General features: G+C 33.9%; 2 protein-coding genes across 3 annotated transcripts in view; one reads left to right on the top strand and one right to left on the bottom strand.

Moving 5' to 3' along the window:
• LOC119526189 (complement factor H-related protein 3-like) overlaps positions 1–16163 on the bottom strand; it is a 69012-nt gene extending 52849 nt beyond the window's left edge. Inside the window, exons 1-2 of one of the 2 annotated variants that reach the window (XM_037825115.1) lie at positions 15989–16163; positions 3454–3627 (exon numbers count right to left, since the gene is read on the bottom strand). In XM_037825115.1, coding sequence (XP_037681043.1) covers positions 3454–3627; positions 15989–16046 — 232 coding nt within the window. In that variant the 5' untranslated portion in view covers positions 16047–16163. The remainder of the gene's footprint in view (positions 1–3453; positions 3628–15988) is intronic. The other variant, XM_037825114.1, reaches the window with a different exon arrangement.
• The window catches only part of LOC119511807 (complement factor H-like), a 237720-nt gene that overhangs the window by 142391 nt on the left and 78172 nt on the right, over positions 1–17157 (top strand).

Raw genomic sequence — 17157 nt, 5'->3', positions numbered from 1 at the left:
ATGGTGGGAAGGTGATAGCATTGCAACATTCTAAAAGTGATTAATCCCACTAATGGAATGCTAGGGAGGGGGTGGAATGGGAAGATTTAGGCTGCCTATATGTTTCCACAATTAAAAAAAAAAAAGACAGTCTAAATAGATGACAATTAAATGCCAAGGATGATCCTGAATGGGATATGAGGATGGAGGAGAGGAGGCTGAAAGGGACACAGATGGGACATAAGGGAAAAAAAAAAGGAAATATACAATGTAAGCTTTGTATCAATGTTGAATTTATTGAACTTCTTAGCTGTGCTTAATGGGACAAGAATATTCTTGTGCATGGGAAAGGTATATGTGAATTATAGTGTTTGTTCGTTCAGAGATGTGTGCAGCTTGCTCTCATATGTTCAGAGGACAGAGCAATAGATGATGGATGATAGGGAGGGAGGGAGGGAGGGAAGGAAAGAAAGAAATGGTGATGTGACAGGATGTTAAAGGTGGTGGACTAGCGTAACAAGGGAGGGGGGTCGGGGTATGCTGGAGTTCTATGTATGGCGTTGCTATTGTTTTTGCAACTGTTCCTGTAAGTTTGAATTTATTTCAAAATAAAATTTCTTAAATAAAAAAAAGTGGACTAGGAATATTTCTTAATAACTAAATAATTAAGTTTATGGGGAACTGCTTACTGACTTCTAATTTTAGCTGGTGAATGAAATGCTTTCTAATGTGTCTTACATAATATTTATTTTCATGTGGTACCATATAATCATACTTTTTAAAATTATTCTAACATTTGAAATAGTTTTGACTGAAATGTTTAGGTGCTATATTGTCTATTGACAGGTTTATATCTCATTTTTTCAGAAATTTTGCACTTTTCTTGGGATGTTTTAGAGACACATTGATATTTTTAATTCCAGATTAGTATTATTTTTTCCATGAAACATGACCCTTCTATTTCAAGAAGCCTCATGTAACAAGTTAAAAAAATATTCCAATGCACACACACAATTTTGCAGCAACTGCTCCTCATAATCTTCATCTTTCTGTCTTGCAATCACTGATGAGGTCTCTTTTTTGCCTCATTAGAAATTTTCTCAAGTAGTTTCTTCCAGTGTGTTATGAGGATGATACATTTTTCATTCTTGCTTATCCTAAATGTCTTTCTTTACCCAAGATGTGTAAATGATACCTTCTCTAGTTATAAAATCTTAGTCTACATCTCTACTCTCCATTTCTCTCATACTTGATACATTTTACCCACTTTTTTAGCTTCCAATATATTGCAGGTTAAAATGATCATCTGAATATCATTTCTTTTAAGTAAACTGCTAGTTTTTTTTTTTTTTTTCCATTCCCACTTTTTGGTGATTTATAATATTTTCTTTTTACCTCCTGGTTTTGCAAATGCCCTAATGATATGTCAAGGCATACCAGTTAGTGATAGCAATAATTCCACCTTGCACAAGCTTGAGTTTTGGGGACTGTAAGAACTGATTCTGAAAAACTCAAATTCCCCATTATATTGTAGAGCATAGATTGATTGAGACTTAGTGGTCTGACCTCAGGACAAGTGTGTTTATCTACTTCATTTTGATAATTCATAGAATATGAATGAAATAAAATAGCCTAATATCATTTCTTTCCAAAAGGTACAAAAAAGAGACATAATGAAAAGCATGTATCATTTTTATTACAGGCCTGTGCACCTTTACTATTCTCTCACTTATTTGAGTATGAGTCTACCTTTAGCTCTTTTACAAGGTAGCTCCCTAAAGCAAATATAATGTAACACCTATGATCTGTTAGCTTTGAGATTGGCAGGGCTAAGAACAGCCTTCTTTCACCTGCTGTACTTCTATCAATGCAGGTTGTATTTTCTTTAGCAGTTATGGTGGTTCCATCATAATGTTGACTCAAACTGGTCTCAAAATTGATTAAAATATTGACTGATTTAAAAGATGTTGCTAATTAGCTTGTACTAGTACAGTAGATTTTTTTTTCAACCTATCACTGTTAAATTTCATCTTATTGGAATCAGTCCATTATATAACACTTTCTTTGATTGACAGATCTGTCGTATTGCAGATTCACTATTATCATCTCCTGTATCATTCCAGTTGTGTATTTGTACTGCATTTCTCCTAAACCATTAAGCTCTTCAATGACAACAATGAGTAATAGGCTCAAGAATATAGTCTTTCATCTGTTCTTCAGACTGGGTTGTTTAATAAAATTGCAAACTATCTGATAAGCCATCTAACAAATCATTATCTCTATTGTGTTCCAGGAATTCCAAAAGTTCCCTCTGGCATAATATACTGAGGCCCAGTTATAATTGCACTGACTTATGCCCCTCACCTACCATTTTCCTAAACCAACCAAAAATTTATTAAATATTTTCCTTGTATTTCATATGTATATGGAAATAAGGTTCACAGTGATAATAGCTTTCTCTCTTATCAAATCATGCTTTTCATAATTTGTTCTGGTATTCTGCTTGGAGTTAACATTGAGTTCATTGGCCTATAATTTGATTCATTAAATTTTCTTTCATGGATATCCAGTTTAAATGTGGTACAGCTTTACAGTGTCCTGTGATATAGACAGGAAAGGAGTATGATTGTAGAGACAGAAAAAATTTGGAAAATGGACAATGCAAGCATCCCCATAAATCTAATACTCTGTTGAACTGTATGGCATTTTGCTATATGTAAGGGTTTTTAAAAATTATGCAATTTCTTCAACACTCATTCCTCCAAAAAGTGGAGCCTCATTCCCCTCCCTTTGATTGTGAGCTGGACAGAGTGACTCACTTTTAAAGAACAGATCTGGCTGAAGTGATAGTGTGTGTCTAGATCATAACAGATATTGAGGCTTCCTCCTCTGGAATCACTAGCTGTGGGAAAACAGTTGTCATTCAAGCAACCTGTGGAAAGATCCATGCGGCAAGGAACTGTGGCCTCCTGCCTAAAGCCATATGAGTGAGCCATCTTGGAAGTGGATCTCCCAGCCCAGTCAAGCCGCTAGATGTCTGCAGCCTGGGCCAACATTCTCACTGCAAACACAAAGGGGAGACTGACTCTGGACAACTCACCTAAATCACTCTCAAATTTGTGATCCATAGAAACTGTGAGATAAATAAAGTTTGTTGTTTTAAGCCACATGGTTTTTGGGGAAAATTTATTATATAGCAATAAATAACTAATACACATGTGCTAGATTGCACTATTCTTACACAATCTTATAATTCATATATCTGGGGAATTGTATTTTTAGAGAAATACATATTCATACACACGTGTTTTTGAGTGTTGAAACAAAACAGTGTTTAGCATATAAAAATGAGTTTTTGATTTGAAAAGCAAAGAATAGCTACAAAGGCTCTATTTTTACATATGCAATAATAAACATACTTTTGTATTTAGGGAAAGTTATTTCAGAATTAAAAAGTAGGAAAACAGAACTTACAAGCACATCTTGGAACAGGTACCCAGCCACTGCCAGTACATATTGCTGTATTTCCCTGGGTTGAAGGATAAAAGCCAGTTGTACAGTGGTAGGTGATTTTATCTTCACTTCTGTATATAGTCCTTTCAGGTGTGAAGAAACCATTTGCAACATGAGGAGGATCACATGTTACTTCTGAAAAGAAACAGGATATACCCACTGAAAATAATCAAGTACATGAACATGAAGAAGTTCATGTCATTTATTTGTCCTTAGTAGTACAGATATTGACAAGAAAATCAGTGCAGTCTCATATCCTTCCTGTTATATCACTCATATGCTTCTCCTCTATTTGTTATCTGATAAATTATACCCTCTTGATTTCTTTCTCCAATGCCATCCACACATAATGATATTCCATATCTGTCAATCACCTCATAATATATCACTTCACCTATCTCTTCGCCTCTCTACAACCTCCTTATTTCAGCAGCTGCCATAAGATCTGTTTACAAACAGTTGGGTTTTCTTCCTTCCAGACACGTGGTCAAATTGCCCACCTCTTTGAATTGGACATGGCCATCTGAAGAAAATATGAATTAATATGTATCACTTTAGTAAAGAACTTTAAAAGTCATTGTGTGAAACTCTACATTCTCCTGTCCACAGAGCAGTTAGAAGGAAGCACATAGAGAGATGATGTTTTAGAATTAGAGTCTTGGAATTAAATTCATGACCAGAGTACCCATTTGAACTACATTGGAAATGAAGCAAAAACAAAAATTAAACTGTGATTTATTAGGCTATGGAGATTTGGGGGAATCTTTTTTATTTTTTTACTGTAACTCTTAATAACTGAGTCCAGAGATTAGAAAAGCTTTTCTGTAAAGGGCCAGATAGAAGATCTTCCATACACAACTCAACTCTGTTTTTGTCATGTGAATACATACACAATCAACATGCAAACAAATAGGCATGGGTGTGTTCCATTAAAACTTTACAAACAAAGAAAAGACAACAGCTTTGATTTAATGAGAGCTACAGTTTGACACCCCCTAACCTAGGACATCATAATTAACAAAGCTCATTAAAAACATACCATGCCTCCACCTTTTGTCTATTTGCGTAATGGTGCTATGAACATTGGTACACAAATATCTGTTCAAGTCCCTGCTTTCAATTCTTTGGGGTATACATTAAGAAGTGGGATTCCCAGGTCATAAGGTAATTATACGTTCAACTTTCTGAGGAGTCAACAAACACATTACACCATTTATAATCCCACCAACAATGTATAAGAACTCAAATTTCTCCACATCATCAACAACATTTGTTACTTTTGTTTGTTTGTTTGTTTTAACAATAAACATCCAAGTGGGCATAAAGTGGTATAGCACAATATTGGGAGCAAATTAATGTCTCTGAATTGCATACTTGAAAGTGGCTAAAATGGGAAATTTTCAGTTGCATGTGTGTTATTAAAATAAAACTTAAAACATACTATGCCTCTTAAGTATTGTTGTAGAAAAGTCACATAACCGTCTATATTGGTGCCATACTGTGTAAGTTTTGGTAGTTCACCTTTATTTCTAATAGGATATTATCTCTATATTGGTAACAAGTTTACTAAAAATAATATGTGGACATCTAAACACAGCTTTTAATTAAAATATATTTTCAGTGTTTGATGCTAAGAATTAATTGGCTCTAACCTCAAATGAGCTTTAAATCTGTTCATCTGTATTTTGACTTTTTAATCATTTCATTCTGCTATGTCTATTATTTTTCATATACCCATTTCAGTCCAGTAGTATATCTTTACTAAGATTTTACTCCATGTTATACCCAAGTTTTACAACAGCTGTTGAAGTCCAAAGCTATGAGATATAAATAAGAAGGGCTTAAATAAAAGACTGACAAACTGATATTGGGATAATTTTGCTAAGGTAATGAGGAATAGAATGACTTATGCTGATCACTCTCAAGTTCTAGACATAAGTCCTTTTTGTCTTAGCTTTCAGGGCTGCTGCATCAATTATCACAGACTGGTTAGTTTAACAACAGAAATTTATTGTCTCACAGTTTGGAAAGCTAGAAGTCCAAAATCAATATATCAGCAGGCCACACCCTCTGCAATATCTATGGCTTTCTGGTGGTGACTTGAAGGCAACCCTTGGCACTCTTTGGCTAGTAGATGCATCTCAACTTCTGACACATGGAATATCTGTCTCCTTAGGTTTTGGTAGTTCACCCTCAATTGACAAGTATAATTGACAGGTAAAATTGTACTTTGACAACTACAATTCATTTTATAAATGAAAGAAAGTTTAAGTACTTTACATTTGATTATTATATTTAATTTATGTTTTATTATTAGTTACAAAAATTCTTATAAATTTTTAAGCAAAAAAGTGATTTTTGAGTTACATGATTTCAGAGAAAATCAGTCACATAAATTTGGAATTCATCATCTGTCAGTAGGTAGACCCTTGCGTGTACTAGGAAAAGAAATAGAAACATTTGTGATGCATTAGCTGAAGTATAGAGGGTGGAAATTCTTTATTAATTAGCAACTTCCCTATATCCAGAAGGTGCAAAAAAAATTTTTTTTAATGAAGCATGTTTTAAAAGAGGGTATGTGTTCACCTAATTTGGGGTGAATCTTTTTATATATCTACTTGTAATAAACTTTCTTGCAAAAGAGATTGCCCTTTCCCAGTTCCTTTGCTTGGCTTCTCCTGCCCCAAATAAAACAGGACTCTAAAACACAGGCTTGAATTTTTAAGTTGGTGTGAACTTGTGACTGAGAAATGGTAAAAAAAAAAAAAAAAAAAAGAAAGAAAGAAAGAAAGAAAATCTATTGTAAAAGTATACTGGTATGTGAGTGTGAGTGAAGGATTCAAGATAACAAATATGGGACTTGTAACATTTCTAGGAAAACAGAGAGATTTCCCATTGTGAAAACAAATATGCACTAAGTTGGAGGTATGACTGGACAGCTGTGACATGAACAATAGTTAGAATAATCAGACGACTTAGATGAAGGGGACACGCTAAACTGAGACATAAGACCACATAAAACTGAGCACTTGAAGTCTTACTTTGAATGCGCTGAAGGCTAGAATGAGAGTTTAATCCTCAATTTTATCTTCCACACAGAGAAAAGGCCTGATTTCAAGTAAGTGTTTAATAAGTTATGATTGGATGATTGGGTTTAATAATTGGATGATAAATTAACCATGATTATTTCAGAGGAACTCTGGAAGTGAAGCATTTGGTGGAGGGCACTGTCAGAGGCGGGGATGAATGCCTGCCTTTGTTTAGTCTCCATAAATACCACGAAGGAATACAGCGGGACCACATACCCTCGGCCTAACTCAGAGCTAATATGGGTTATCATTGTCTGGTTTTTAATATCTTTCTAAAAGTATTTTGTTAACCGTGCCTGAAAGTGAAGATTGTTCAGAAGGAAATGTTCTTAAAGAGGCTGCTTTAGGATAAAGCTAAATTTATTTTAAATTTTAAAATCATCTCCAAAATTAACTCTAGTTTTTGTAAAAGAGAATAACTGAAGTAAGATTTATACATGTAATTATGAATCATGTGGTTTGATGTTCAGAAGGACTCTCAAGGTGTCGACTCCTCTTCCCCCCACAGTACAGCAGCGTCTCTGGAAGTCGCCCTCTCGGAAGCTCACTCGAACAGCGGTGGAACTTGCTGGACCCTGCGGAGCCCACACTACACGCCTACTCTGTCCTTTTCACGAATGGTTGCAAACATCTCAGACAGTAATTGCCATGCTACAGCTGTATCTTCTTGGTATTCTTCTTAAAGTATTTCTTAAACCCACCAACTGACTTTATTCTCACTTCTAGGCCATGATCATTTGAAACCATCTCTTTTAACAGTGGCTTGCTAACAACACCATATTCTGGATATAATTTTTGGAGGGCAAAGAACACAGTTGAGATTAACTCTGTCTCTGAATAAAATCCTTCCTTCCATTATGAAAACCTAGAGAGTTAGATTTTTCTTTTTCCAACACCTACATATTTGTTGATTCATGTTAGACCCATAATTAATTAAAATCTCCACTTTCTTTCATTTAATGCCATTGTCAATTGAAGGTTTCTTCATCTGATATTACTAGAATTTACTTTTTAAAGCTAAAAGAAGGGCTATAGAGGAGGCAATATAATTATTTGAGAATTGGGTGTGCCTGGAATTAGGGGCCTATTATAGTTTTGGCTCTGCTCTAGAGGTGCTTTTAGATAACCAACCAACAACTTAATAAGCTACTGAAACTTTCTGGTCCTCTTTCTTTCTATCTTCAGAGCAAGGGGCTTCTAACAATTAATCTCAAAATTGATCTTCGAGATATAAAATTCGATGCTTTATTTTTCAGAGATATTATCTTTATCCTTGAAGAGTAGATTCCTATTGAAATTAATCCTCTGGTTCAGAGACAAAAAATAAACTACGTATTTAAAAACCTATAAGAATTAATATGAGTGATATAATATATTACAAATGGGATAGAAAAGAAAGATGACATTCCTTTACATGAAGGACTTGGACTCCATCCAAATTCAGTGCATACAGCATCTCCTCTTTCACTGTGTTCAAAAACCATTTAACATTGATATTTGAAGTCACTCATTCTAGTTATAAACACTCTTATGAGCTATAGCAATTCCATTTTTAATCTGTAACTTACAGGAAAGGTCTAAAAATAGTAAATTCCAAAATTTTAATAATGAGCTGAAGGACTGTGACCAAGACATAGGCCTATGAAAACACATTTTTTTTTCCACTAGGTAATAAACCAGCCATATAAAATAAAAGTTCTGTTTTGATTTCATGCTTCATAAATGATTTATTTATTGCTCTTACCATTCATTGTTGTAGGAAGTTAAATTTTGTTTAAAATTATGTTGCCAATTTTTATTTGGTTTAGGGGATCAGTTAGTCCTCTTAAAATAAATGGTGGCCAGTAACATTCTTTACACAGAAAATTGAATATATATATATATACATATAGACTTACTGTGATAAGTATTTTCACTAAGTAAGGTTAAAAATCATATATTTTCTACTTAACAGAGAAATTATTGATTGAACAGTTTGTGGAGGAAATTAATTAAATCATTTTCGTTACCCTCTAAAAAGTAACTGACCTGCTTTTATGACTTTGACACTACCTTCTCTCAAATATGCTTCTCTGATATTATGGCAACAAACTACTTTCCCTAGTCCTGGTCTCCTGTCTTTCTAATCCATCCTTGCATAACTTAAGACTTTCACCATGTTGCTTCATTGCTCCACTTAAATCTTTCAATGATTCTCATGTCAATGTGAGCAACATCCAAATTCTTCAGTGTGGTGCATATAGAAACTCAGAACCTCGTGCTAGCCTATCCCTTACCCATCACTCTCTTCTCCCCAACCTGCATCCTACACTGGGGTCTGCAGGAACAATGAACAAGTATCAGCAGAGCTCCATGCTCATTGAAGCCTTAGTGCCCTTACAGTGATTCCCCTCCAAATCTTCAATCTAAGAAATTCCCAGTTTTCTTTTAAGACTTACCTTAGTCATTTAAGTCATACATCAAGATATATTATCATTTAAGACATATTATCAAAACAACTCATGGCCTTTAAGACATACCGTAATCAGCTGTCAAAAAGTTTTTACTAACCACAGCTATCTACTGGTAAGCATGGAAGCCCCTTCTTCGTGCCTCCAGAGTATACAATATTTGCTATGCTGATTATACATATTAATTTATCATTATTGACTCAAAGAATGAGTTTCACTCAAAGGGGCTCTTAAAAAGATGTCTGCCTCTCTCTGCAGATAGATTAAACTAAGGAATTGCAAAGAATTTGAAGATTTTCTATAATGTTAAACAATAAACAGGGGACAAATTTCTGCTGTAGTGACATTAAAATGAAATATGGTTCTAAGATAAATACTTTGAGTGTAATATTTCATTACAAAAGTCAACATCATCAGATTGTTCATGATGCACAAGTCAACAGTATTCAACTAAAGAAATCTTGGGTTACACTTTACTACAGATTTGACATTTTGAGGCAAAGCTCTATTTAGTGGCTTCAATTCTGCTCAGCAAGTATTTATAATAACCTTTCAGTGCAAATATAACAAAAGGCCACTTCTTAGGAGAGTTATTCAAACACACACTGCCGTCATGATACATCAGTGGAAAGAGTTAATAAATGTCAGCCTTTTAAAATTTTTAAAAATCTACTCTGGAAGCCAGTATTAGAATATTACAACTTGAAACACAAATGCTTGACATCTACTGCAGCATATAAGAGCAAACCACAGCGTAATGATGGTTAAGAGTTTGGACTTTGTTAGTAGATAACATAGATTTGAATTTTATCTCTACCGTTTATGCCTTCATAACCTAAGAGAGTATATAATTTAACTGTTTTCAACCTCAAATCTTTCAGATATAAAAGAGATATGATGAAAATACATAAATCTTAGAGTTGTTTTGAAAGAAAAACTCTGAGGCGACAAAGACTTTATTGTTCCTTAGAACTTCAAAGGACAAGTTCACGTACTCATTGCCTGGACAGATCAAGGGAGCAGCTTTGGGGAGCCGTGGAAGTAGCACCTGGTGCTCTGCCTGCTCCCATGTCCTGTGCTATTTGGAGCCAGTCTACACTCCTATCGTGGGTCCCTGGCCTTGTTCTGCTGGGAAAGTATGCCCTGGGAAATTATTTTACAGCATGCCACTCCCTCCCAGAATTTGCCCTCTAGGCAAAAGAGCTTGAGAAACCAATAAAAGCAATGTTAGAAACTTTAGAGGCAAACATCTGGGGCAAAGATTTCCTCCTTTAAACAACTGGAAGAGGATCTGTCTAGTGGGGAATAGAGGGACCATTCAAACTCCTGTAAACAAGGAACTACAAAGCAACTAAGGACAAGCCCACAAGACACATCCAGAAAAGACAGGGAGGACACTGTAGTTTGCATTTACCCTGGATGGAGTTTCCTGTTAGGATGGCTGAAATTCAACAAAATTGCTCTCATATCTCTAGATTATTATGATATCAAGAAAGAGACACCTCAGGGAATGAATCCCAGAGTTAACAATTAAAAATATTAAGATGTACAGTGGGCAACAAGATTACAAGACAAACAAAGAAATACAAAATGATGGCCCATCCAAAAGAAGAGGATAAACACCCAGAAAATGGCAATGAAGAAGACCAGAATGTGAGCATCCCAAACAAAGATTTCTTAAAAATGATCTTCAATATGCTCAAAGAGATAAAGGAAAATACAGAAAAAAAAAAGGAAAAACAAAACAAAACTATACAATTTCAGGAGAACAACAAATAAGCATTATGAGAATGACCAATATAAGAATCTTAGTAAAGTCATATAAATTTTAACAAGAAACCTAAGAGGAACACTGGAATTGAAGACCACAATAACTGAAATGAAAAATTCTCTGGAGTTTTGAAACAGCTGATTGGAGCTAGTAGAAGACAGATTCAGCAAACTCAGAGACAAGACAACGGAAATGAAACAAGCTGAGCAGCAAAATGTAATAAGGATTATAAAAAGGGAAAATGGACTAAGAGAGTTCTGAGACAACATCAAGCATGCACATTATGTAACATAATGAAAGAAATGAAGAAAAAGAAAGGAGCAGAATAGTTAAAGAAATAATGCGTCAGTACTTCCCAAAGTTAGCAAAAGGTGTGAATATGCAATCTGAGAAGCCCACAGAAAATCAAACAGGATGAATATGAAGAAAACATACCCTGCCCTATATTGATCAAAGTATCAAATGCAAAGGACAAGGAAGTATTTCTGAAAGCTGCAAGAGAAAAATGTGTTATGTACAAGGGAGTCTCAATTAGACTGAGTGCCAATTTTTCATCAGAAACTACGGATGCAAGAAGGCAGTGGCTTGAAATACATAACGTGCTGAAAGAAAACAAGGATCAACAAAGAATTTTATCTCTGGTGAGACATTCTTTCAAAAACAAGAGAGAGATTAAACATTCCCAGGTAAACAAGGGCTGAGGAATTTCTTCAGCACTGTACCTTCTCTACAAGCAAGGCTAAAGGGAGCTCTTCAGACTGAAAGGAAAGGACACTAAAGAATGGTTCAAAGCAGCATAAAAAATAAAGACCCCAGTAAAGGTAAACATTTGAGCCATTATAAATGCCAGTACCATTTAATTGTACTCTTTGGTATGTAACTTTAGAATATAAATGAGTATAGACTGAGAAAGACAAAAATAGATAAAACACAAATAAATAAAATCAGAAATGAATGGGGGACATTACTATTGACTCACAGAAATAAAAATGATCATAAGAGGATACAATGAACAATGATATGCCAACAAATTAGACAACCAAGATGAAATGGACAAATTCACAGAAACACATGAACAACCTCACTGACTCTAGAAGAAATACAACACCTAAACAGACTAATTGTAAGTGAAAAGATTGAATCAGTTATCAAAAACCTCCAAAAAAGAAAAGCCCAAGAAAAGATGGCTTCAGAGGTGAATTCTACCAATCTTTCTAAGAAGAATTAATACAATTCTGCCCAAACTCTTTCAAAATTTGAAGTGGATGGTACACTACCTAACTCTTCTATGAAGCCAGCATAATCTTACTACCAAAACCAGATAAGATACTACAGGAAAAGAAAATTACAAACCAAATTCTCTAATGAATATAGATACAAAAATCCTCAACAAAATACTAGCAAATCAAATCCAACAGCACATTAACAGCAGATGTCCACTGTAACCATATATTTTCAACATCAACTGCAGAACTTGTTGGAGCACCTAGACAAGAAAAACAGAAGTTATCCAAATTGGAAAGGTAGTAGTAAAACCTTCCCTACTTGCAGGTGACATGATCCTATATTTAGAGAATCCTGGAAAAAAAAAAAAAAAACAACATAAAACAGCTACCTGAGCTAATAAATGAGTTCAGCAAAGAGGTGGGATAAAAGATCAACCTGCAAAAATCAATGGTTTTTCTATACAGTAGTAATGAACTATTAAAAGAGGTAATGAAGTAAAAAAGTCCATGTACAATGACAACTAAAAGAATCAAATATCTAGGAATAAACTTAAACAAGGTTGTAAAAATCTTGTATACAGAGATATATAAAACATTGCTAAAGAAATCAAAGAAGAACTGAATAAATGGAAAGACATTCTGTGCTGATGGATTAGAAGGCTAAATGTCATTAAGATGTCAGTTTTACCTAAATTAATCTATAGATTCAATGTGATGCCAATTAAAATTCCAACAACCTATTATGCAGACATGGAAAAGCTAATTATCAAATTTATTTGGAGGGTTTAGGGGCCTTGAGTAGCCGAAAACATCTTGCAAAAGAAGAATAAAGTGAGTGGACTCATGCTTCCTGGCTTTCAAGCATATTCTGGAGCCACAGTGGTCAAAACAGCATGAGAATGGCATAAAGATATATATAAATATAAATCAATGGAATTGGATTGAGAGTTTACAAATAGCCCCGCACATCTATGGATAATTCTTTTCTGACAAGGCTCCCAAGTCCTCTCAACTTGGACATAATAGTCTCTTCAATAAATGATGTTGGGAGAACTTGGAAAAGAAGAATTAATTGAGGACACACACTTCCAATCCTAAAACTTAATATGAACAACAATTTCAGAACAGCATGTTACTGGAAAAAGGAAAGACATATAGTATGACAGAATTTAATTGAGAGCTCAGAAATCATTCCCCACACATGTGGCCAGCTGATTTTTGCCAAAGGGAAAGACAACTCAATTGGGAATTAATAATCTCTTCAACAAATCATGATGGGAAAACTGGATCATCATCTGTAAAAAAGAAAAAAAAACTTGAAGGAGGGCCCCCTATCTCACACGTAATACAAAAATCATTCAAAATGACCAAAGAACAAAATATAAATGCCGTAACTATCAAACTCCTAGAAGAAAACATCAGGTAGCAACTTCAGGCCCTTGTGGTAGGAACGGTTTCTCAGACTTTACATCAAAACTGAAGCAACAAAATAAAAAATAGATAAATGGGACCTCATCATTTTTTAAAAAACTTTGTGTTTCAAAGGACTTTATCATGAAATTAAAACTTCAACTCACAAAAGGGAAAATTTTTGGAAACCAGCTATCTGACAAAGGTTTAAAACCCAGAATATATATATAAAAAATCCTTCAACTTACTCACTAAAAGATAACTCAATTTAAGAATGGGCAAAAGAATTAGGTAAGCATGGCTCCAAAGAAGATATACAGATGGACAGAGAGCACCTGAAAAGATTCTCAACATCACTAGCCATCAGAGAAATGTAAATCAAAACCACAATGAGATACCATTTCATGGCACTCAATTTAAAAAATGATACCACACTAATGCAATATGTCAATAATAGATCACACTACTGGATCAAAAATGACTTATTTTTCACTGTAGTGGTCTTGTTCTAAACTCTTGCATTTTGTGTGATTTCCCTGCTTAAAACCTCCCAGTTGTTTCTCATTGTACTAGTAGTAAAATTCATAATATCTATTGAGCTTATACAGCCTTTAATAAAATAATTTCATACCCCAGCTTTTAATATGAGTCAAAGTAGCTTCCTAGTTTTTCATCAAACAATAGATGTCTTTTAATGCAGCAACGCTATTGCATGGATCTGGCCTTTTCTTTTCAGATCTTAACCTTAAAGTCAAAAACTAGAGACGACTTCCAAAACCATCTTTCATGAAATGTTCCTTCCCTTCCTTGAATTCTCATAATTTTTATACTATCATGTACATCATTCTAAACCTTTATTTTCTCTTTTCTTTATTTTTGTCATTTACGTATTTTTAATGTCTCTCTCTTGGCATTATATCTGTGAATTAAGAGACACTGACTCTCATAGACAACTGTATCTCCAACACTTATGGAAGGAGTTGGCAGATAAAATATTCACAGTAAATATTTTCTAGAATAATTAATGATAATTTGTTTTCACCACTAAAGTGTGAAGAAGTAGTGTCTTTGACTGTGCTTTAGGTATTTACTACCTAGGTTCACAAATTCCTTATGCCAATTAAACCTCTGTTTTGTACCACATAAAAGCATAGGGCAATCTAGTAGACTTCTTGCTCAAATGTGTTCCTATTTTTCATATTGTTTCCTAAGAAAGAATTTCAATGCTCCAAATAATATAGAGTAAACTTAAATTTCTGAATTAGAATCTTCATACAATCAGGATATTATCATTAATTTTTGTTATTTTACATAAATATAGCATTTACCAATAAAAACAGTGATCAAATAAGTTTATATTCACATGTATGATCCTGTAAATGTGATATAGGAAATTGAACTTCATGTGAAATTTAATTTTACCTTTACATGATTTTGTATCATTTCAATAAAAACAGTAAATATATATTCCTGAAACATAAAAGAATCTTTTAAAAGATTTTAACTGTGTTCTTGTCTATTATTTTCAATTATTGCCTATATTTAAATCATATCTTAAGTTAATGAATAATTATACTTTAGTTTACTAAACAAAGTGATAAATTTATTTATTTAGCTTAAGTATTCCACTTGTATTAATGATTTAGAGCAGGGAAAAATCTATAAGGAAGAACACCAAGGTATGTGTTGATGTCACTTTTAGAGTTAAATGATGTGTAAATTGTTTAGAATATTTCCATGATTAAAATCACATAGAAAAATGGAATATCTGTGGAAGAGCATGAGTGGTTCGGTCCAAGTGGGCATTTAATTTATAATAACTTGCATATGAGAGTACTGATTTTTTTTAAATGACAGGCTTTTAAAAACATATAGTGAAGAATTTATTATTTTAGTAATAGAAATCATATGCATTTATATTTGCTTCAATGTTTGTCAAGGAACTGAGTAAAGTAACTAAAATTTATTGTCATTGCATTGTAAATTGACTATATATTCTACTTTTTGTTAAAAGAGATACTCCTTTATTCATACTTCTCGTTTTGTTTAAACATTTAATTGCTAAAGATGATGATAAATTTTAATAGATTTTTAATGTATAATTGGCACAATAAACCATACAAGTTTATAATATTCAATTTGGTATTTTGACATATAAATTCATGAAGGCCACAATGAAGATAAAGGAACCATCCATACTCCCAGGACTTTCTCTGTAATGGAAATAAGACTTACATAAAATTTTGACTCCAGAATTGGGCTTTTAATGTGAAATAAATTCTAGATTTTATTAGAATATTTACACGTCTCCATAAACAGAAATGGATGGCTTTTCCTATGTTGGAAGTGGAAAATAAAGAAAGCACAGCTTATTTTCCCCTTATGTGAATAAGAGATAATTTTCCCATGAAGATATACTTTATTATAATCTCACAATACAAAATATTTCTACAAGTTGATTCAGCCAAAACTACAGACACAAGAAAGTAGATATGACACAAAGCTACATATAAAAGAGAAGCTGAGTTTTCAAATCTGTTTCCAACTTACCTTTTCCCTCAGCAGAGGAAACCCACAAGCTGAGAATGGCATTGATGAGGAGCAACATATTAGATATTCCTGAAAGTATATAAATTCATATATTCCAGTTCCACAATTTGGAAGCAAATGCTTCAGTAGCAGTTATCCAGTGCGAGTCTGAATTTAAGTGCTTTAAAATCAGCTAGTTAATTAATGTCATTTAGTAAACATCAAGGTACAAAGAGTTTTGCAAAATCATGCTTTAGTTCCTCTACGTGGTTTCACAATAATTTCTTGGAATTCATCACCTGCTAAGCACATGTACAACTTCTGTGGGAACAGGAAAGGACTGACTATAAAAGTAGTATCAAATACTAAGATTTAAACAAAACATTCTTGAAAATAGGTGAGGTTCTTTCTCAACCGATGGATTAATATCAAATAACTGGGAGTCCATGTCATTATAACTTTCTTTGTCCTTTAGTTACTGTAAGAAAGGGATAAGTTTAGCTCTCACATACAGACAGCATGGAATAGGGAAAATGGAGGCAGAACCAGCTTAAACAAGCCCTGTGGTAAAGGGAAAAAAGAGAGAATCTGCACCAGCTCCTTATATGGAAAAGTAACTATGGTTACTGGAATGTAAAGAGATATGAGGTAAAATCAGAGGAGGGAATTCCCAGCAGAAAATTTGAACGGAATGAACTCTCTTGGATAGGCTGATCAATTCAAAATCTCAATAATGAGCTAGTTGGCTCTCTCAGATAGGCTGTACAAATTAAAATCTCAAAGATGGGTTAGTTAGTTTTCTCGGATAGGCTGTAACCTCTGTAGTACCCAGCCAATGAGGAAAAGGGAGGGACATTCGCATTAGGAATAGGAGATTAAAAGATCGCCATTCTCTTCCTCTCATGCACCAGCCTACCATGTTTTTGGCTCTGTGCCCTTTCTTGCAAGATCATAAATAAATTCTTTTCTCCTCCAGAACCAAGTGAGCATTTATTCCCTTACAGGTATTACTTTATTTCCTACAGTTACTTTCATCCAACTTCAATAAACTGGTATCTCTGCAAACTAATAAGTATATTTAGAACTTAGCCAAATAACTATATTTTCATGGGCTTAGGAACACAATCTGATTTATGAAAACTCATAAGTGAATGTATTTGAGACCATATTTATTTTAGGGCTCAATATAT

The sequence above is a fragment of the Choloepus didactylus genome, chromosome 2 (assembly GCF_015220235.1).
Source record: "Choloepus didactylus isolate mChoDid1 chromosome 2, mChoDid1.pri, whole genome shotgun sequence".
NCBI lineage: Eukaryota > Metazoa > Chordata > Mammalia > Pilosa > Megalonychidae > Choloepus > Choloepus didactylus.
Note: the sequence above shows the minus strand (reverse complement) of the source record. Positions and strands in the feature narration are given on the sequence as shown.